General features: G+C 46.9%; 1 protein-coding gene across 1 annotated transcript in view; it reads right to left on the bottom strand.

Moving 5' to 3' along the window:
- The window catches only part of klf7b (Kruppel like factor 7b), a 37,528-nt gene extending 13,594 nt beyond the window's left edge, over positions 1-23,934 (bottom strand). The window contains exon 1 of the mRNA XM_028964527.1: positions 23,395-23,934. Coding sequence (XP_028820360.1) covers positions 23,395-23,496 — 102 coding nt within the window. The 5' untranslated portion in view covers positions 23,497-23,934. The remainder of the gene's footprint in view (positions 1-23,394) is intronic.
- Positions 23,935-24,214: the final 280 nt, after the last annotated feature.

The raw sequence follows: 24,214 nt of genomic DNA on the forward strand, positions 1-24,214 counted from the left end.
TTCCGTTAAATGATCCTCGGTGGCTGGCTTTCATCTGCACGACCTGCGATGTAGTCCATGTTCCAATGGCCAGTGAATGAATAATATGCGTTTAATCACTGAAAGCTAAATTCATATTTAACGTGGGGCAGTGGTGGCCTAGCAGTAAGGAATATAGAATATGTCACATCAGTCTTGAAACCTTACATAGAAAATGTAGAAAATCCAGCGTAACAAACTGGTCTTGGCTCATGGGTGCATTCACGGCCATTTTGACAAGACAGCAGAAGGGGTCGACAAACTGGCTGCTGACAAACGTAATATTGGGACGCCGATATACGATATAAAAACCAGCAGGCGAGTCCGAGTTTCACTCTCACCCTGTTTCACTCACTTTCCATAACCACCGAAGCACTTCCTGGGATACTGGCTGCTGGTCGGGGACCTGCCCGGTGTTACGTCCCTGGACGTACGCTCCCATGTGTTCTGTGTTGCTGGCTGTGTTTTTGTGTCCTGTCTCTTTTAGGTTGACTTTGTGGGAGGAGTTTAATCCTACCAGCTCCACCTACCATCTGCCTATTGGTCACCTCCACCTATATAAAGAGACTTCGGATGGTCTTCTGGAGGTCCCCAGGGTCTGCTAGGCCCCGACTCTTTTGGGAGGTCCATTGGGGATCTCATTCGTGTGTGTTTTTGTTGCTTTGTGTGATAGACCCCTTTGTTGTTAGCCTGTATTAGCCTGTTAGCTTTATGTGCCCTTTTCGTTAACTTGTGTGCATGTTTGAGTTGTCCCTGCTGGACCGTCCCTTCCTTTAGGCTGTACTGATGTTAGCTGTCCTGAGTCTGCTGTTTTATCCTGTAAATAAAAGCACTGTTTGTATGCTTTGTTTGGTCATGTACGTAATGACGGACCCCCTCCTCTCCACACCCTTGTCACGTTTCATAGACCCCTAGACCTAGGAACGTGACACCGGGGCCACAGGCGTACCATTCACTCACACGCCCACAATTCGCCCGGTGTACAGACCCCTGGACGACAGGAGGAAACCGGCGCACCCCAACACGGGGAGGCTCTGCACACACAAGATCCCACAAGACCAGGCAACCATGCATCCCTGGCGAGTCGGGTTCTAGGTGTGTACGTTCAGACAGCACCACACCGTAGAAAGGTACAAGCGCACAGTTTAAACGATCGGCACGTTTCCGTGCACAATTTGTTGGAGCTACAGTTAAACCACGCTGTAGTAATTCCATTGGACTCCTGTTCTTGTCCCAGTATACATGCATGGGAGGGAAATTGATTTATTGGCAAACGTATATCCAGCTCCGCTACAATAGGTGCCGGTTTCAGCAAATTGGAATTGCCCTTTTTTCCACTCGACCTATTGCAGCGCAGACTAAAACAGGCCAACAATTTATCTAGTGCAGCGGCAAATTGGCACCACGCCGGGCATGTTACAACAGCCTTGACACAGCAGTGCCGTTCACATTCAGCGGAACCATCAAACCAAATCTGGCCACTCTTTTCAAATGCCAGCTAGGCATCCTCAGGATTTACATAAATAGATTATTTCTGTTACTAGATTATTACTATGCTACTTATTTTCATCCCATGCCGATAGCTTTTGATTGGTGCGCTTTTGGCCTTCATCGCAGGGCCCTTTTGAAGCTCTGACCCTTGACCTGCTTTTATATATTTATTAGTGTAAATCCTGAGGATGCCGTGCCATGTCACACAAGCAGAAATAAGAGGCGGTGTGGTAACCGTCCGAATGAATGAAAAGGTGTTGAAAACAGACGAGTCGGGTAAGCAGATTGCCGAAATGCCATGACTTCACAGGAAAGGGGGGGGAAACATCCCTTTTGATAGCTTTTCAAGGTCGGCATACCGCTATATTATGCCTCGTGCTGATCGCCTTAAAAGAAATGAACGCCTCCGACGCGCTGGAAGGCCTTCCATCCATCCATCTTTTTTCTTTTGCATAGAGGAGCGAGTCGTGCGCACGACATTGTCTGTTCACTGAGCGCCATCAATAATAAATGTGGCACCGCGGAGGGGGATTCGTGTGACAATGGAGAGATGAGGACGGGAATTGCAAACTGTTATTAGTGCATCCGGCGGGAGTCCAGCTCGAGACAAAGCGGAACATTTTGGGAATCCCGCTCCCCAAATTGGTCCCCCTCTCGTTTGAGCACGCCAGTTTGTTCTTGAAAAATTACTCTTTATTGAAACATGCATATTAAAACCTTAAAGTTATTTACCCTTATTATTATAATGTTCTTTTTTTTTTTTTATCCACCCCACTTATTTTCATCTCGTACAGATAGATTTTAATTAGAGCACTTTGGCTTGCATCGCGGGCCCTTTTGAAGCTCTGACTCTTCACGTAAAAACCAATCTCTTCCCTGCTCTCCCCTCTCCCCACACAGCATGTGTTGATGAGTAATTAGTCACTCAAACGACCCAGCAAAAGGAAGCTTTTTATTCAGCTAATTTGCTGATGGGGAGCCGGTGTGTGTGTGTGTGTGTCTGTGTGTGACGATGGCTGGAAGCGCTCGATTTAAGCGCAATGGGGATAAAAAAGCAAATGGAGGCGCCGCGTGTGGCACTCTTCCCATTCCACACATAATAAGCCGCCTTGCTTATTATGGAGCCGGCTCACAATGCAACATCGCGGTTCCGCTTGGCATGTACCATGCCGCAGTCTGAGACCGACTATGAGCCGCAGCAGCAAGAACAGAAGCAGGGATTTCTACCCATCCTCCTTCCAACCTTACAGACAGACACATCAACAGTCTATAATACAAAAGTTACACTTGCTGTAGGCTTGAATTTATAAAGGTACAATGTTTGATGCTGTCATATTTTCACATCTATTATTCATGATATTCTGTAACATTAATAATTATTGTTGTATTTTACTGTGAGAATTCAAAATGACATAAGCCAGTATCAACTGAGTCAAAAATCGGCCCCGCAAAACATTAGTGGCTGTGGTGACTAAAAGGCTGCGGGTTCGAATCCCGAGCCGTCAAGGTGCCACCGAGCAAGGCACCGTCCCCACACACTGCTCCCCGGGCGCCTGTCATGGCTGCCCGCTGCTCACCAAGGGTGATGGTTAAAAGCAGAGGACACATTTCACAGTGTGCACCGTGTGCTGTGCTGCGGCGTTTCGCAATGACAAAAATAATCACTTTCACTTTTTCACGTACAGACAGACACATAAGACGATATAGATAGATGGACTGATATATAGATAGATAGACCGATAGATAGATAGTTGATTCTGATTGGCATGTCTTGGATTTGAACACAGGACTACCCAAGGCCTAGACAAATCGAATCGGCAGTAAATCCTGTCTTTTCCTCTGACATTGAAAGCACCAGCACCACAACCGGCTAACGTCATAACCGAGACCGGCACAGACGTGATTACACTGATTAGCTCCACTGGGGAACCGGGCGTGTGGCCCACGTGCATTACAGCTCTCAGCTGCCGCCCTGCTGTTGGATTATGGGTAGGATACGCAGGGAGCGGTTGACATGGGCAACAGGATTAAGACTGCAGAGTCAACAATGGCAGCTGAACAAAAATATCCTCCCAAGCTGCGGCTCTTCGCTCAGCTGCTTACGGCCCTCCCAGAGTTCCCAGTTCTGATTATGGTGGTTCTTTCAGCAGAAATTGTTATAGGGCGTAAAACACAGTGTCTGATATTTACATATGATGTGTGTGTTCAACTAACTTTGACATTTTCTGTCAAAAGTAACGAGACAGACGATGGCAGACAGTGCGCCTTTGATCGTAAGTCATTACCCGCCTTTATTACATAAATTCAGGGACAAATCCGACGCCGGAGATATTGTCTGTGTGGTAAGTGCAGACTCAAGAGAGAGCCGGAGGTCTGAAGAGAGAGGCGCGTCGCTAGCGCCATGTCAGTGTCACCGGGTGACAAGTGCTCCGGAAAGCGGGGTTATACTTTTGTTGTGCCCGTCACCCCTCCTCCCTTGCACGGCAAAAAAAATAAAAAATTCAGAAGCCTTTCTGAATGAAATTTTAATGGACAATCTGTGCTGCCGAGGCACCAGTCAGACGCTCCCGCTGTGTAATTGGCCTCTGCTCTGCCCATCTCTGCACCTGTTTCTCACCCGCCGTGCCCCCCCCCCCCCCCCAAATCCCCCCTGCACCCACGATTAGAAGGTCCGCTCGACCAAAATCTCACCAAACTAGGAACCACGTCTCCATATTTAGTCTTTGTTTTATAATGTGACTCAGACTTCTTCTATATAATTCAAACCCGGGTGTTAATTAATCTTAACAAGCCAGATTAAAGAGCTTGTATTTCTTATTTTTATTGACATGACCATAATTAAATAGAATATTCATTATCTTCCATATTTACAATGCAAATACAGCCAAGGTGGATGTTTTTATAAGTTTAGACCATTAAATGTTGGGCCAGTTGTCGTTTTCAGCCAATAAAATTATTGTGCAGACCAGAATATCACAATACGTTTTTGGGAGAGAACACCATGAACCTGCAACCAGACATCAGATCGAGATTCAATTAAGTTCACTGCGGCTTTGGAATCTTCATCATGGACATTTCTATATTTGTAATAACCTACAGCTCAATAAACCATATATCTGCCCTGTGATTACAGTTGACTCACTGGATCCACTGTACGCTGAGCCACTTTGGGTAAAAGTGTCTGCTTAAACGTGAATGTAATTTGGGCCCACGTCCAACTGCCCAGCCCCATTCTTGTCCTTGACATCACCCTGTCATCGGTAATAAAATAAATGACCAGAACACCTACACACGAACGACACTGAAAACAGCTGTATGACAACAGCGACCTTTTAATTTTGGGCGGATAATTTAATCCAGTTTTCTTGGCCATGAGCCATCAGGGTGACATGAACGAGCCGGAAAATGGCACCGGTGACTCGTTTATCATGTTGGGTTGGCTCTAATCGGGAGGAGGTAAAAAAAACGGGACGGGTTATCTTCCTCTTTGCAAACTGGTCATACACAAGGCCCATAAAAATGCCAATTACGCTCAAAGGTTTCTACAGCACAACTTTAGCAATTTAAAGAGCTTTTGTGCTGCTCTGCACTTTTCTTTCTGATAAGACAAACAAGGAAAAATGTATTTGCAAGCATTTTATCACACACGATCCAAACATCTGGGGTCACTGAGAACATTAGCAACAAATATTGTTTCGTAAACTTATGCCGAGGTCAGCTAAATCATCAAAGCTCATAATTTTTCGACAAGTAACAGAGACATGGCCTGAAATCATACTTCCTTCGGTTGAAGGTGTAACGTCATTCCGACATGGAGAGCAACATAAAACAGTCAGTTTTATTTCTGCCGTATTGTAGATTAATGAAATGTTTGTTGATTTAAAAGTAGGGTTGCCATGATGAACTTTGCCATTTTGTGAACATATAATGATGAAACAAATAAAAGAAGGTAAACTAAATATTGGGGCCTAATCCATTGACTATTATAATGGATGAATCAAACCTAAAGAATGTGTATGGAATACATGTCCAAATAGCATTATCATAAAGCAGCATACTAAGTACAGTATTGAGGGATTACACAACTGTAATTTTGGTAAATAATTACCACCAGTTTCAATTCTGTAGTCATAAATATTAGCTTGAAATTAAAATGAAATAACATATACAGATCATATAGCCTGTGTCAAACCATCTGGGTGACACCAACAAAGTGAAAGTGAAGTGATTGTAATTGTGATACACTGCAGCACAGCACAAGGTGACACAACAAAATGTGTCCTCTGCTTTTAACCATCACCCTGAGTGAGCAGTGGGCAGCCAGGACAGGCGCCCGGGGAGCAGTGCGTGGGGACGATGCTTTGCTCAGTGCCACCTCAGTGGTACCTTGGTGGATCGGGATTCGAACCGGCAACCTTCTGATTACAGGGCCGCTTCCTTAACCGCTAGGCCACCACTGGCCAAAAAAGGTAGTTTCTTTCAAGATAGGGTGGTAGGGTGGTAGTAGCCTAGTGGGTAACACACTCGCCTATGAACCGGGAGACCCAGGTTCAAATCCCACTTACTACCATTGTGTCCCTGAGCAAGACACTTAACCCTAAGTTGCTCCAGGGGGGGACTGTCCCTGTAAATACTAAGTCGCTCTGGATAAGGGCGTCTGATAAATGCCATAAATGTAAATGTAAATGAAAGATACAGATCCGAGTCTTTTTTTTTCTTCAGGTTTGATCTATTTGTGTAAATCCTGAGAACACCTTTGATTTTCCAGGCACAAGCTTCACACTTAGTGCTGCGCTAAGCGCCACTTTGAAAATAGTGCCGAGCAAGTGCATGTCACTTTCCACGAGGAAATGCATTAGGAATGACTACGCTGCTTCTCCTCACGTTCAATATTCATCGCGCAGTACATGCATGTCCACATTTACTTTGTTAGCCTTCTGGGTAATGGCACTGAGCATTAAGTCCATTTCTTTGTAATTGAACTTGGGGTTCCTTATGCCATCCCCCAATGATCTGTCGGCCTCAAACGTCTTTATCTCTCAGTTACACTGACACAACACAAGCAGCTCTTCCTGTTCTTCTCTGGGTTTCGGTGGCTGCATGCAGGTCAGCTCCAGTGGGAGCCGGGAGGAAACAGAAGGATAGACTCTCAGTGTAAGATATGAAAAACAGGCCTTAGCCGTTCTTCCTGTGCTCTGTAGGGGAACCTTCTAAGTGCTTGAGTGCCAGTATCACACATCTTCCTCTTCATCCGCCTGGAATTCCCATCAGACCGTGCTTTTAGATGCATGCCATTTAAAGTATGCCACTAAAGCAACAAAGCAAAGCTTCTGCACATCTGGCTATAATTCTCAGCTGATCTTTATAAGCAGTATAAACTGATTCATTATAGAATTCCAAAGATTCACCAAAAGAATAATGGTTATTTATGGAAGAAAATACATTTCCGCCCCACAGGGTATATAATCTCCGTGTACACAGTGTACATTTCCTGCCTCTAGGCGAGGGAATGTCAGATAAGGCTTGACTTTGCTTGACAGAATTCCTCCATAAGGAACACCCTGCAGTGTCACCAATATGGATTTACCCTCGGCTCAAATCATTGTAATATAAACACCTCGAACGCTTGTTTTAATATAGCATATTTTCTCTCATTTGAGCATACTTGAAAGTGATTGTGTCATTGTGAAACACTGCAGCACAGCACACGGTGACACAACGAAATGTGTCCTCTGGTTTTAACCAGGCCGCCACTTACTGCCCCCATACTTGTTAGGAATGGTTGGGTGAATTTACTTTACAATCCTGAATACCACGTTCCCTTCCACCTCACAGGAAATTAAAACATGCAGCACAATGCTCAAGGTTAAAATCTAGTCTTTTCTTTTGAATTGTGAAGCGGTAAGTTGACATGCCATTAACGACGTGTGCAACTAATTACTCTCCTATACCAGACTAAAAGAATGAGGTGCATCGCTGAAGGAATTAGATGAATCTGTGCTGAACAACAGGAACAATATGAACAATATGCTATGCAGCACAATTTGGAGTTTGACGGTCTCTAGGTCATTGAATTAAATTCTCGCGAAAGCAGCCAGTCAGTGCAAATTGATTTGCGTCCACTTAGTCGGCGAAGGTCCACCCACTTTACTTGTTTCGGGGCCCGAGGCCTTTTGATGAGAAATCCTCGCTGCTGAGGTTGCAACAGCCGGTTCGTGTCGGCCTCAGCGCTGTCGAGGCCAATTAAGGAAAAACTCACAACCACTCCCACAGACCGCGGAGAGGTGCGCCTTGGCCTCGGCCCCTGCAGGCAAGGGTCAGCGATGGTCCAGCACCCCAGAGGGGGGACTCTCGCTGCATCATTAAGGCGAGCCCGCCGGCACCCGTCTCAGTTGAGAAGAGGGCTTTGAAAGGGCGTTGCGGGGAGCCTGCGTTTTGCCAAACACGCGGCCTACTGTACTCTCAGGGCCGCTTCGCTGGCCTTCAATGGAGGGTCTTCAACACAGAGAATACGAGATGGGACAGGGGGAGACGTGTTCCCCAGCAGACCGCGTGGGAAGACGAGACAGACAGAGAGAGACTTTGAACGCAGCTGCAGTGAAATGAATAAGTTAATTTAGGCAAAATTCAGGGGACCTCTGACAGCAATATATCTGTAAAAACCTCTTTAGCTTGTGTTTAAACCGTCCAACATAGGCCAAAGGACAACAGTCAGAAGAAATGAGCCATTAAGAAGCCACACTCACAGGGACATTCTTCACTTCATGACAGCAAAAGATCCTTTCAAACTTTTAATGTGAGGTACAGACTGTGGAGTATTATGCATACATGCCCTTCATTGACGTGTTAAAAGACTTTTTAAGGACAAGAGTGCTGCCTTGATGCATATTTCATCAAACACTTGGCTATGACGGATAGGTGGCATCTTAAAAATCTTTAAAAGTCTTTGATCAGTCATTCATTAGGTTCATATTGTGTGAAAATGAGGCCGGAGACAAGAACACATGGACACTTGGGACAGTCTTAAGAGACAGCGGACATTTAGAGGGTGGGGACCAGTGGATGGCCAGTATAAATTTATACTTTTCCTGATTGAGCAGTCATGCCAAAATGTCCTCCCAAAGGACAGACGGACACGATGTGAACGTTGGACATTGCAGGGGACTTGCCCATGACCAATCATGCTGCGAATATTAAAGAACAAACCCTCACAGACAGCGCTGTGGCAGGAGAAGATGGCTGTAGATGGAGGCGGGTGAGGGGACTTGGTCCCGAGAGACAAGCCAAACACGAGATAATCAAACTAACAAAAGGCGAGCTGGCGGTAAGCTGAGCAGAATCGGGCCGAGACAAGCCTCGGAGAATGGATCCCTGTCTTCCTTTAACTGGATTTGGAAGGAAGCGCGGCTGTTTATCTGTTTACGGGCTGCCTAATGGCCGCCGGCTGGCAGCAGTGGGGTAATCTAATCGGGATACAGGGATTTTCATTAAACGGTTCAGGCAGGATTACTCTCCGGCACAATTCGATTGAAAGGGGACACTTTTAAATAGGGTTAACAGCTTATTATAAGATCGGGGGAGACTAAATGATGGATACTAGCGCGTGTTTGGGGGGGGTCCTACTGTGCCAAGAGGCGAGCTAATCTTCGTTATTTAATGCAATGACGAGGCAAGACACTGGGGGTTTTTACAAACGTTACAAGAGTTGGGGACAATAGGGCAACGGATGGGTGAAGACGCTGCGGAAAAACAAAATCACAATGAACAGGAGCAGAGACAAAAGGGGGTAACGGATGCTGATGGTGTGGTGTGTGGTGGGCCGCATTATCTGCCTCTGGCTCTGGAAACAGGCCTGACGGGCAGGCCAAGTGTGGCCAGCATCCAGCTATTTTCGGCCATAACACCTCTATCAAATGTTGGCCGAGGCCATCGCGTTCCTGGCCCGAGGCGGTAACGGGAACAGGCTTCAGCGGTGAACAGCATCTCTCTCCGTTAATATAGTTATTACAGGCCTCACAGCGGTGAGTAGTGCAAGCCTGAACTTGTGGGTAATTATGTTCCCACTTATATTCACTCAAATGACCAAAATACAGCCGGGTGATAAATAAAACCTGGGGGTGCAATTTTTTGTTTTATCGAAGAGAAAGGTCACTACACATCAGGACACATCTCTATCCTGATGGCAGTTAATATTCGTTCTCGATGACGATAGCCTTATACAGAACTGTAATTAAATGGTTGATGAACATCACAAAATGATCATCAGTCAACAGATCTCAACCCGAAAGGAAAAAACGAGGGACAACCTTGTCCAATGTCAAATTCTGGACAAATGTTGTGGTTGTTTGTAATTTGACAATGTGCAAATCTGCAAATTTTACACCCCCATCCCATCATAAGCTGGAAAGGCCTCGCAAGGCAGCGAGGGGCTAAAATGACCCTTCGGCGACGTGGGTCTGTCGTTCCTGGGCCAAGGAGTCAGTGGTGGCCCTCATTGCGGGGCTGGGGGTCATGCTCGCCAGCACAAAGCACACGGGCTACCCGCAGCTGATATACATTCATTACGCGGGACCCCCGGTCTGTGGACAAGGGGTCCGCTTTGACAGCGATCCAATTGGCTAAAATGCACGAGTGATTCCGGTCGGATGATCTCATCGCAACAAAGACTCTAAGCTGTGACCGCAACATTGCCAGCAGCAACAAAAGAGTCCCAAAAAAGGAAATGGCGTCCGCCCGTCCAGCATATTTCCTGCGCTGGTTAATGGTTTAGCGGGCCGGCAGGAAATAGCGCAGGAAATTGCGGCGGCCGGGTCCGTGCCTGTGTCCCGAGTGAGACAGGACAGGGTAGGTTGTGGAGTGCCACCTGGCCTGGCGTCGCTGCAGGCCTACTGATAAGCGGGCTTTTAAATGACGTGCCGGGCAGGGGCGTGGCCGCACAGGGGGCAAGTTCGTCCGAATTCCTCCTTCCTTCCCAGGCTGCGCCGACCGGGGCGAAGCTGTGAAGATTACAGAAATTCACTCCGCGCCACTCCTACCGGCCCCCTTCCCGTGTCCCAGCCCCCGGCCAATCCCTCGGCTCGGCGGAATCTTGCGTGGTGGGGATTTTTCACGCATGGGAGCCTTCAAATCGACATAAAGGCCGCAGATTAGCAAAGCGGCCATTTCTAAATTTGAAACCGGCCCGTCACACAGCCTCGCTTGCAGAGAGATAGGAGGGACCTGACCTCTGTTTGGCATGATAACCGGGTCCGGCTTAAGTCTGCAGCGCCGGGACGGGCATTGCGGTTAATTGCTGCCACTTACTTAAGTGCGAGAGCGGCAAATGGCTTTTTCATCCCCGGCCCCGCGCTCTTGGTAATTATCTTGCAGTGCAGTAATTACACGGGCCCACCGCCGCCGCTATTTTATGGGACAACAAATTTGCTCCCCCTTTGTTGCGCACTATTTATTTCTGCTCAGCGCTGCCACCAGGGCACCGCGCACAGTCGGAATGCTAAGAAACTTTTCCTGAGGCAAGGTGGTTTCGAGTTCATTTAGTGCGGGCGGAGCTGCAAAAACCCATTTGTGATGCACGCTGTTAATTGTTTTAATAATAAATACGGAGCCAATTACCAGACTGCTGCATTCATGAAGGCTGATCCATTTTGCAAAAACACCAAATTATACAAATTAAACAAAATAAAATATGTAAAGTGTGTGTTAGGATGATGGTGGAAACACACAGTTATAACCTGTTGGGGCTGTGATATATGCAATATTTTTATCTATCAATTTCTGAAGAAGTATAGTTCACAGTTAGAAGACAGTAAGGCATGAGTTATGAAAAAAAAAACACAATTGTCACAATGGCTGGACATGGCGAGGAAGAAGGACGCATACGCACGACGTCACGAAATGGGGGTTTAATGCATGAGATGCGGGGGGTATGCATGGTATGCATGTGGGGCAGTGGTGGCCTAGCGGTTAAGGAAGCACCCCCATAATCAGAAGGTTGCCGGTTCGAATCCCGATCCGCCAAGGTGCCACTGAGGTGCCACCGAGCAAAGCACCGTCCCCACACACTGCTCCCCGGGTGCCTGTCATGGCTGCCCACTGCTCACCAAGGGTGATGGGTTAAATGCAGAGGACAAATTTCACTGTGTGCACCGTGTGCTGTGTATCACATGTGACAATCACTACACTTTACACTTAGATAGGACAAGGGGAACATCACCAAACAAACAATGACCCGACGGCGAACGGACACAAACAGGGCAGCTTTATACAATCATACACAGGTGAACACAATCAGGAAACATTACACAGGACCAACATTAAACTCCGGACCCGGAGTAGCCCCTGCCGGACCTGATCATGACAATAATTGCTCATATAGTCATCGGTATTATAGAATAATATTCACAGAAAGTCGTTGCTAATCATTCAAAGGTATTGTGTATATGAGTGATCATATCACAATAAAATGTTAGTATTTCTACCCGGCACGAGGAAACAGTGAGTCACTGAGACGTCGCAAAATCTTTCTTTGAGGAGATATCACGCTGTCTCATCTCGCCTCGAACGCGCCTGCCCGGGACGGGGGGGGGGCGGGGGGCAGCAGCGGCAGCGTCTGGGCAGTGGAGAGCGGGAGACAGGGGTGGGTTGGGGGGTTTGGGAGGGGTGCTTTTATGAAAAGAAGCACAAAAGCCCCCCCCCTCCTTCCTGGACCTCATCCGAAATGGCAGACAAAAGGGAGGAAGACAGCAGTGGCGAGTCGGAGTGATCCTCCTGTCACGTAATGAAATATTTAAACCCAGGTTACACACACACACACACACACACACATGCAAGATGTGGGTCTCATCGGTGTGCACCAGAAGACCATTGCTCACAAATTTGAACTGAAAATGGTCAATGAGCGAATAGGGTACTGGAGGTGCTGGGAAACCTTCTTCTTTTAAAAACTGAGGAGCCACGGACTTACGCTTCATCTCATCGTCTCATTTAAACCCAAACCAATGAGAGGAAATCGACACTGATTACCTGAAGTCATGCAAATGATAATTAGATCATTACCACTGTGTCCCTCACCACACCAGTTAAAACCTGAGATACTCCGGGGTGGGGTCTGTACCTGCTCATAACCGGTTATTCGGCATAATAGATGCGGTGTAGTTCGGTGTATACTGGCCTGGTTGAAATCGGACAGGCATTTCATGTATCAGTTTGCTCCGGGAAAGTTGCTGTGGGGGGGGGGGCAGGTAATCTCACTGGCGGACGGTAAAATGTCACTGGGTAGCATATTAAAACATGGCAGCGCCCGGGAAAAAAGGAAGCTTATTCCCCCCTCACGGTTGAGAGAAATCTCCTGGTAAAGACTCTGACGCCCTCTACATTTACTCCTCTTCTCTTCCTTATTATATCTGTATTATATGTGTGAACGACCTGTGAATGGCACGTATATATATATATTACCGCCCGGAGAGACGCGTTTACACCGCCGATGGAGCCACGCCCCCTAACTATGCCTCATTACTTTGAATTGAATCTTGACTACAAACCGTGACTTATTGACTTTTTTTGGCCGATTACCAAGAATAACCTGGCACACATGAGAAGGAAAAATTATAATAATCAAGCGGTATATTTAATAGGGTGCTAGTAGCCTAGTGGGTAACACACTCGCCTATGAACCAGAAGACCCAGGTTCAAATCCCAAGTTGCTCCAGGGGAGGACTGTCCCTGTAAACTACTGATTGTAAGTCGCTCTGGATCAGGGCGTGTGGTAAATGCCATAAATGTAAATGTAATATGCATCCTATTGTGTTGTCGGGAGCGGACCAGGGATTTTTTTCTGTTTTATTCCGGTCTATTCTATTTTATTCTAGTCGACTTGTTCCATTTTTTTATAATGAGACATAACTTCATGATCGCACAAAGCATTAACTAAAGCAAGCCCCTCGCTCCGAAACAATGACCTCACCCTCCCTCTGCCCCCCCGTCTGCCTCAGCTGGGGGATGACTTCACCGCACTCCAGACTCCGAGCGCACTCTGAACTCAATAAGCGGCTCGGAGCTGCGCGGCATCGCTCACATAAAAGGAAGCCTAACTGGGGGCTGATGAATGTCTTTGCACCCCATTAACCACCGATGGCACCGCCGCAGAGCGCCGGAGTCGTTTCCTCTATTACCAGGGCGGCGTGAGGTGGACCCTGGGTGGGTCCGTGCTCATCTGGGCGGCCGCATGACCGCTGGAGAGTGTCGGCGGTGCCGCCTCGCTTTTCAATGTTCAACATGCACTTTCGTATCATTCGCAAATTGTTAATAAGCTCTGGTGATATTTTTGGAAAATCACCCTGCAACCACGTTAACCAGTGACAACAGAAAAACATTTTCCAAAAAAAAAAAAAAAAAAAAAAAAAAAAGTTCACATCCACACGAGAATGCTTTTCTCTAAAACGGGTTTTCGGTTGGACAGAAGGAGAAAAACGTTGCATCAGAGATAATGGTAAAGGAGCTCGTATTCCGGGGACATTTCTGTGCTGTGTGTAATAAAACCATCATACTGTGAACTTTCGGTGACGATCCGTATCCCCGACTAGCTGTTACTACAATCATTTTTTTGTGATTTGACATTGTTAACACCGCTTGTTACTCTGCACAAAACCGGATATTTTAGGACACTTTAGGTGTTCTAGAAGCGCGACAGTGTGGCGGCGTTCATGTTTCAGTGACCTTCTTACAGCCATGTCTTTCTGGTGAATAAGAATAAGTAACCCTTGGCCAGAGAGTAAGCTCCTTAGAAGCCCCCTTTGCACAAGCCAGAAGCTCCCCCCGCTGCTGACCCACCTGTCTGCCCAGCAGGTGGACCGCTACCTCCATCGTGCCGCAGTCTGCTGCAACACGCTCCCTGTCCCCCCTCCCCGGCGTCCCCCCCGGTCTCAGGTGAACATGATGTCAGAGTCAGCGGTGCTGGTAGAGAAGGGGGGTGGGTGGGGGGATTTCTGGAAGTTGATGATCTCAGCCGAACCCCCTGTAGAGCAGAGGCTGAATCACAGCTGCTTAGTGGCCAGAGCAGTGAAGCTGTTTACACACACACACACACACACACACACACACAGCCCCATCCATCCACACGTGGAAGCCCACTCACACACAAGCAGACTTGCACCTCATATTCGGGACATTAGGTAATTACCGTTTAAATGTCACATGTCAATTTTTAACCAAAAGCAAAATTTTATTATTAAAGTACTTCATTTTTTTTTTATTAAAATCTTTTTCCAGGACATTTAGTCCCCACTTAGATAGCACACCTTGCCCATGATAAATGGAGACTGGGTATTAATGAGACACTTCCTCACATAAACTTTAATCCTCCAAAAAAAAAAAAAAAAATGCACACATTTCCCACATACATTTCCGTTCCGGTCCCCATTCTGGCAGACTCGGCCACTCCCGCAGGTATTCCTGGCAACATGGCAGATTAAAATAGCTGCTGACCCACATAACTCCGCTATGCCTCAGCCTACCCCCTTCAAAGGAGCCCAACGTACAGCAGGCAGCCTTAGTCCACCTGTCCCGGGCAGATACCATGGCGCTCAGACTGCGCCCCGCCCGTATGCCAGCCTCTCCTCCTCAGACACCTGGCAGTCAAAACTGAACGCTGGTTCTCCGTGAATATTCAAAAAAACGTCATAATGCTCTTCCTGTCACCATTTCATTTTCATATCGAGCAGCGCATTAAAACAGAGACGTTTTTTTTTTTTTATTCCAAAATGAAAAACAGAAGAGCCACACAAAAAAAAAAAAGCAGGACAAGTTTCCAAGGTCGGTGGAACTTCGCATGTGACCCATTTAGCGGAGCCAGACAATTCTCAGACTGGAGAGGAAGGCGCTCCGTCTCTGTCCCACACGCTTAAATTCAGAACACATGATGCGCGGGGGGAAAAACGTAGGCCATCTTCCGAAATGGTGTGTGTGTGTGTGTGTTACATTACACAACCAGAAGCAATTCAATTCAATTCAATTCCATTGATTATTGACCAAACGTTACTTAATAACAGAACACCTTCATTTCTGCATAATTCGGAGGTCCACGTTTCTTACGTATTTTTTACACAGCTCAACGTCCTAAAACCATTTCCCTTTCTATGGCGTTCAATTGGTTGAATCTCAACACCAACATTTTGTTAACCCTAACCCTATGTTAAAAGTGTTATTAAAATATTATTTAATAGGGTGTGTTTACTTGTTGAAGTGGTTTAACATTACCGTACATTTTTTTTGGTTTTTGCCAATTTCAGCTAATACAAAGTTCCATGACAATTTTGTTCAAATGTGATCAATAATTTGGTGAAGAACGTTACATTTAACTAATTTTGTTACTGACTATTATTAAAAATACATAACGTCTAAAGATCTTTCACAGCATCCTATACAGCCACTTCCTTAAGGACTAGGAAGTGGAAAGCAGACAGACGTTGGAAACGTGGCCAAATTAGACGAATCTGTATTTGACCAGAATGTGATATGCTGGTGCACAAGGCAAACGTGCGATTGGCCGAGCCCCAGCTGGCTACTGTACTGGGATCGGAGGTTGAGGTGGAAAAACCAGCCCACCTTCCGCCAGATTGACACCAGATATCATCACAGCCCCTCGCAGAGATCAGAGCCCCGATGGGATGGGATCAGCCGTACGGTAAGACCCGATTTCGCCGCTGATGCCTGATGTCGCCACATGCTACATCCACATGAGGCGGGATTGGGAATGGAAGGTGGGGGGTTGGCAGCCGTGGTGGAAGTAGCTCGGCAGTAAACAAGGGCCGGGTTTCCTGCCATGTAGTAGGTGGGCGCGGTGCGAAAATGCACATATCGGCCCTGCACATCATATTCTGGGAGGCCGGCCGGGGGCAGATGTTGTTGTGCCTGCATCCCTTTTATTTGCATGAGGGGCGCTCCACGAGGACGGCCCATGCAAAACTCCGCCCGTGGCGGCAGCAGCGAAGGGGAGCGTGAGTAAGCAAAGTGAAACCAGCGGCTCCGAAACAATGGGGGTCTGGACCGTGACCAGGTCACATGACCACGACTGAGAAAAACACAGAGCGTATGCTAATTCTGCACACACACACACACACACACACACAAATTCATTTCTGGTCTGGTGGTTGATTTCAGATAAAAGAAAGAAAGAAAATGACGTCTCACAGGGAACTCGGGGACGCATTTATCACATCCCTTTTAATACAGGCAGCAAGGACAAATTAAGCAGGCCGCGGCATGACGTATGATTTATGTGCAACTGTGGCATATGCTAAATCCGCCTCACAACGGTGCCAAAAATGTTTTCATTGCAACTTTTCTGTCATTTAAGATTAATACTCAGCACTTTCAGAATCTCACAGATCTTTATCATTTGTTTATCATCATATTTTGTGGGCATTATTTAAGATTTTATAGGTTCTGGAAGGACAGATTTACTAGTTACTACTCGAATTCCTGAAAACCGCCAGTTCATGCTCTTCGTCGTATATTTCTTCAAGATACAGATAATGTTTTTATGTAAAATCCTGGCACATTGAAAACAGGAATCCAAATTTTAAATTGCTATGTAAGCTAATAAATTCCTCTAAGCTAGGATGTGATCATTTCAACTACCGTACGCAAACTATTTCATCTCATAAGGAGTGGGAATAACGAGCAGTGAACTGTGATGTATTATACGCTACAATACTCGATTGTATATACAGTACAGGCCAAAGTTTGGACACACCTTCTCATTCAATGTGTTTTCTTTATTTTCATGACCATTTACGTTGGTAGATTCTCACTGAAGGCATCAAAAACTTATGGTAAAAAAGTATGTTAAACGAATGTACTTAACAAAAAGTGGAGACCTGGCCTCCACAGTCACCGGACCTGAACCCAATCCAGATGGTTTGGGGTTCTCAGTGAAAATCTACCGATGTAAATGGTCAGGGTGGTAGTGGCCTAGTGGTTAACACACTCGCCTATGAACCAGAAGACCCAGGTTCAAATCCCACTTACTACCATTGTGTCCCTGAGCAAGACACTTAAGTCGCTCTGGATAAGGGCGTCTAATAAATGCTGTAAATGTAAATATGTCATGAAAATAAAGAAAACACGTTGAATGTGACGGTGCGTCCAAACCTTTGGCCTGTACTGTATGTATCCTGTACTGTCCTCCACGATACAGAACACAATAAAAAATTAAAACTCCCTAAGGTACTATACTATTGTGTACAAAAATGAACTGGATCATCAAGAAGTGCCATTTGATTTTAGCATTAATGATGTGAAACTTTTTTACTGTACAAACATTTTAAGCGTTCAGGAAAATGACTGATATTGTATTATTGTATCAACAAAGGACCATAGACCCCATTGACCCAATTTTCCCTCTGAAAATGAACTGAAACTGAAGCTAGGTTGTACTGATAAGCTCCATTAATGCCTTGTATTGTCCCCATTATGAGGCGTGAGCAATTATTAACAGTGGCATTTCTGCAGTGGCTGAAATGTCACGTCTCACCTTCTCCATCACCGGCATTTTAAAACTGAATAAACATGAGCTGTTGCCCACGCGGAGGTGCCCTTCAGTGTCATCGTGCGATCCACACCTCGCCCTGCCTCCCAGCACCTCAGCGGCCCTTCTTAACACCGGTTTTAAGAATAAGACTAATACTGTAATCTTTTATTCATGACATCCCACACGCCGGGCACCAGGGGCTGGAATGCTGAGAGCGGGGGATGGATCCTCGGGTTGCGGCTATCTGACGGGATTTACCCTTCCGACTCTAATGAAGATGGAGATGCTCCTCACATCCTACAGCTTGCATCTTTTCCTCAACGGCCAGAGAAATGGATTCATTTAATTGACAGCAATGAAACAATCCGCTTAGATAAAAGAAGTGACGTGTTAAATAGAGATGGCACTTGTCATCAACATTCAAGTGCATCTTGTCACATTAAGTGACGTGAAATTGAGCACCGAATGTATCACCTCCTCCAGAAGTACTGCTAAACTGACCTAGACCATCATGCTTAGCAGCGTGGTGCCAGCTGCTACTACTCTTTCTGCAGGTTAATTGTAGGCTCATTAGGTATAATTAGGCGAGGAATTGATCTTGATCTGTTATGGTGAATACAGCCAACCAGGCAGTACCATTTTCGGTGATATGTTCCCGCTTTATCTCAGCCCTTCATCTGTACGGCGCTGGCAGAAGGCAAGAAGAGTCCTCAAGCGGCCCGAATTACACAGATCTCTGTCACCCTAGAATCAGACACGTCTCTTGGGCACGAGTGAGTCAGTGTGGCGTTGGGCTAACAGTCGACAGCGGCCCAGTGGAAATCCATAATCACAGGCTGCCATTGTGGAACCTAATTTCCTGGTAGCAGTCGCTTTCTGTTTTTAGTCCAAAGCAGGACTGGCAGTGTAGCCAGATCTCAAACGTTGAAGTACCGGCAGTTCAAAATTGATTGTACTTCATGAAAAACGATCATATACACGCAATTTCCATTCTGACGATGCTCAGAAAATCTGCCCAAATAACACATATCATCACAGACTGTGCATATTACAGTGTATAATTCATTTCTGTAAGTCTGATGGCGATGTTGCGTATGTTTACCCTTCCGTAACTGTAACTCCGCCACGCAAATCTGCACTTGAACCACTCATCATTGTCACAAAGTGTTTTATGCACAAGGGACAAAAACTTATGGGATTGTGTTCAGCAAGGATACCTGAAGCACTGCATTGTGGGATCTGTAGTTTGTGTGTTGCAGGTGCTTCATATCACTGGGCCTGTATAATAGATCCATTTGAAATGATCTCGCGGGCCCGCAAGGATGTGGCCCGCCTCTAGAGCCCGATGAAAACTGTGATCTGCCCCTGGTCGTGCTAATAAAACAACTCAGCCATAAAATGAAGGGGTAAAATTATCATGGATTTTTGGAATTGTTGATCGTACAAATACGATAATTATCATACGTCTGGCAACACTGACTGCAGGGGTTATTTAAATTGAACAGAAGGAGAAGAGAAACAAATAACCCTTTCAGTTAGTGGGTTATTGTTTATGTCACCTATAACACGATCTTTAAATCAGTTCTGATGAACAGAGATTAAAATGGAAGGAGCCTGATGATTGACAGCTCTCATTCTAGATGATTTTTACCCACACTGCCAATACGAATTTCTTTTCAGTTCCTACTTCAAATCAACCAACCACTAGATTTCACTGCTTGTTAAGTACTTTATTCATTAGGAAGACAAAATGTAAAAAATAAAAATATGCACAATTATAATAAGAACTTCAAAGAACATGAAGCTAACGGCCCTTAACACTAGAGGAGTAGGTGCCATTAATAAATAATGCTGGTTAAAGTAGTGGATTCATGTAGTTATTAGCATGTCCACCAATGCAAAGGGGTTCAATCCAAAATGCTGTAGGCTCAAAAACAATTGTGCACAAAGTGTAGCGCGGACGTAAAACCGTTTTTTGCTATGAGCTTTGTTCTGCATAAACTATGTTCAACACTTCCCTAGACAGACGTCCAGTTTAAACTAGACTACACGAAGACAAAAGGAGCCTCTGCTATCGGCATGACTGTTTGCTGCCGGAGGGGGCGTGTTGGAAGGGGTTCGAGTGGTGTGGAGTTCCCAGCAGCCAATGACTCACAGCGGCCATTCACTCGCTTGCCTGCGAGACGGCGAGCGGGGGAAAGGGGTGAGATTGCGGCTTTATGTTGGAGTGACTCAGCGCCGGGCCCGGCAGCAGAGACCGGCAAACCGAGGGTCTCATTCGAGCTCCCGCCAAAGTGATCCAGGGAATGTACGTGGCGCTTGTAGCGGGAAGGAACATCTTCCCGTAAAGAGCTGATGCGGCGATAAGAGGGGGGGGGACTGGCTTACGCTCACATGGAGACACTTGCTGACAACAGGATTCAGTCGGTGGCTCTCAACTGTAAAGAAAATCCATCTTTAGCACGATGATCCTGGAAAACGTCCATTCAAATATTCAATGTGGATCACGAAAAAAAAAAACATTATTATATATATATATATATTACGCTTTTTTGTTTACTGGACAATGCAGACAGTAATTGGCAATTTCTGTTGTTCTGCACTTTTATGACACAATTCCTATTCTCTTTGAGAATGTTTTTTTCTTTCTTCAGTTAACGACATATTGTGAATATATCATAGGGACAGGTCCTCCAATGTCCTCCAGATCACAGGCTCCACAGTATTGTGATATCCTGCGAGTGGGTTACCCACTAGGCTACTAGCAGCTGAGAGATTGTTTCACACTCATCTTTCCCTGCTGGCAAATGCTATTCCAGGATGGGAACCTGTGCAGCAGGGACCGCGCTGGACCTCATGAATAATCCCCGCTTTCAGCATTCGCCAGTTCTCAATGTGGAGGGACGGGCTGTGGGAACAAAGACACTTCCCTTTCTCGTTCATTTTTTTTTTTTATATAAGAGACAGGCCTGCAAGGTTCAACTATATGGACCATGAGGAGCTTTTCAGCCACACCAGCCTGTGCACAGGATGTCCAAGTGAGGCAGCAGAGGCTGGTTCGGAAAGTTCCAGGCTCTTCTGTCCAGTGGCTCTGCATGTGCAAAACTGTTTAGAGTTCTTGCTTTATGAAACCTTAAGATTTCCGAGCTCATCTGGCTTGAAGGACACATGAAAGCTGAGCAGCTATGTATGCATATCATCCACAGCGCATAATTTTGAAAAGAGTCGCTCTGCCAAAAGCCTTGAGTTACACCAAAAAACGCTATCGGGTTAGGAGGAGCAGAGGAGAACATCAGCACCAGCCTTCAATGGTTTTGAAATGGTTTCCGACCATTAAAAGGTAATTATGTCGATATTAACGCCGCTAATTTTTATTATCTCCTTACAGCCGTCATTTTCTGTCTACAGAAAGTCCCAGTTAGTGTGGACACAAGAGCCCGGACCTGAACAGCCCTGAATTACCCTCAGGGTCACCAGGTCCGGGCAGGTAATCTTCCACGCGCGGACCGGCGTATGATAGATGTCCAAAGGAGGGGGGGGGGGGGGACAAATTAATCCACTTCTCCTGGCTACACAGTCATCTCTTGAGGTGACCTCCAGGTCAAACCTCAGTCTGATGGTCCCTGGCGTGACTACAGGGTGTCCCGGCCGCGGTATTAATGAGACGGTCTTTCTGAAAAGAACCGTGAGAGATAAAGAGGCGCAGAGTGACCCAGTTCGGCGGCGGCCAGCAGTATTCCGAGTCTCTCCGAGGAGAAGAAAAAGGCCCACGTGCAGCCCGGCTGGCCGAGGACAGATGGAGAGATTCAGACACACAGACGCCCACCACCACCTCCTCCTCCTCCTCCATCTCCTCCTTTCTCTCACAGATCCCTTATCCCCCCATCCCTCTCTCTCTCTCCCCCCATCTCTCTGACGGCCCTTGATAATTGGCCAGACTGCTGCTTCTGCTCTTAAAAGTGTTGTTTACCATCTCACCCTGGATCCTCCTGCCTCTCCACCTGCTCCCCCTGCTCCTGGGCGGCACAGCCTGGAAGCACCAGGGGGGCTGAAGCGTCGGGGGAGGAAAAAAAAGAGGAAAAGCAGAAGGGAAAACAGGGGCTCTCTTGTTGCACAAACAAGCTGCTCTTTGAACGACCCCCCCTTTCCCTTATCCTGTCCATGGGTCACTGCCGAAATAACCCTGATTCGGTCGGGATCCGTCGGGCCCACACTTGTCTTCCCCCCGTCTCCAGGGTGACAGTGACAGGCGGTGACTTTGATCGGGGCGAGCGAGAGCGGCGAGCACTACAGGTAGGAGGTAATAAAACCTCAAATCCAGATCCCTCACAACCTGTGATGTAAAAAAAAAAAAAAAGGGGGAGACGGAGCCCCGAAACCAGCAGCCAGGCGCAGGCCTCACCCCGCACTTACGCGAAGCCACGTGGTTTAGAAAAGAAAAAAAAAAGACACACGACGCGTCCACAAAGAAAGGTGGAGTGAGAACAAACAGCCCGGCTCGGAGATGACAGGAACGTGCAATTACGGAGAGATGGCCGGTCTGTCTAACAGCAAGCTGCCAATTACAGACTGGAAGCTGCGGTGTGAAGCTCCACCGCCGCGTTGCATTAGCACATCTTCAGGCCGTGCACGTGTGTGTGTGTGTGTGTGCATACGTGCGTGTGAATGTGTATGTGTGTGCATGTGTGCGCGTGTGTGTGTGTGTGTGTGTGTGTGCAAGTGTATGTGTGTGCATGTGTGCGTGTGTGTGCAAGTGTATGTGTGTGCATGTGTGCGTGTGCGTGCAAGTGTATGTGTGTGCATGTGTGTGTGTGAGTGAGTGTGGGTATGTGTGTGTGTGCATGTGTGTGAGTGTGTGTGCGTGTGTAAGTGTGAAGTCTGGATCTCGCCGTATATCACCACCCGTTGCATCCTCCCCGCGCGGCGAGCGAGGCGGCGGCGCGCATGCGCGCGCCATGGAGACAGACAGCGCGCGCCGCCGCCTGATCTGTCAGAGAGCAGCATCACAGCAACCATGTGGCCAGCACCGAACAATGATCTATTATTATTATATATATATATGAATAAAGACAGATTATTCATTACAGTATGTACTTTCTCCCCGAATGAGCATTTTTAGCGGTTTATTTCGTTTAGTTTATTTCATTTCTGGATTTAAATGCGTTTGTAAAAGAGTCTTTATTTCAACCACGCGAGTCATTAATGTTGGGACGCGGTAAAAGGTGACGGGAGCGTGTCCGGCGTGTGGAAACTGCTAGAAGTTCGCGCCCGGCATCCCACGTGCTGAGCAGATCTACACCAGCATCCCCCCAAAAAGCCCTGATCGCAATAATAACGACGATAAGTCGCCGGACTACCTGCTGCCAGTTCTCCTCCAGCGACGGCATCGCGGAGAAGTAGCCCGTGTCGTGCACCAGCTGGAGTTCTTGAAAGATACTGTAATTCGCCAACACGTCCATGTCGATGCTCGGCCAGAAGAAAAGATGCAGTCTGGTCCGCTTGGTGAAAAGAAAGCCAGGGTGTAAAATAAAATACGATAAAAACAAACAAAATAGAAATATATATATGAATACGATAAAAAAAAAAAAATTAAGATCCGTTGGCACGGTGGCCCGAAAAAAAAAAGTAAATATTAATTTGGACAGGATGTGAATATATTTGCTCGTCAGAGTGTGTGAGATTTAAGTTGCAATCCCGTCCTAAGTGGGAATTCTCCGACGAGGGGCTACCGCCGCATTGCCTAACGCCAAATCTTCTCCTCGGTTAAATTCCAGGTCGCTTTCCTCTCTTCTCCTTCCTTTTTCTTTTTTTTTCCCCCCCTTGTTTTCCCTTGACCGCTTTTTCTACAGACAAGTTGCTGCTGGTGCTGCTGCTGGCTGCCTCGCCAGCCGGAGACGAGCAGGGGACCCGTGGTGACGAGGGGCGTGGCCTGCTGCCACTCATCTCTACGCGTGACCATATAAGGCGAAGAGGGCTGATGATCTCACTGGAGCGCTGGCCGGGCGGCGCTTAAAAGGCTAAAAGGGGGCGGGGTCTCGGCCGTCCGGCCAACGCGACTGGCCGTTCGGGGCTGTCACTCAGGCCGCAGATGGCAGTGAAAGGTGAGCTATTTTTAGGGGGGTTATATAAAAGAAAGTCAGGCGCGTTTTGCGCATTTGAAGAGTCGGACGCCGTCCG

The sequence above is a fragment of the Denticeps clupeoides genome, chromosome 20, assembly GCF_900700375.1.
Source record: "Denticeps clupeoides chromosome 20, fDenClu1.1, whole genome shotgun sequence".
Classification (NCBI taxonomy): Eukaryota; Metazoa; Chordata; class Actinopteri; order Clupeiformes; family Denticipitidae; genus Denticeps; species Denticeps clupeoides.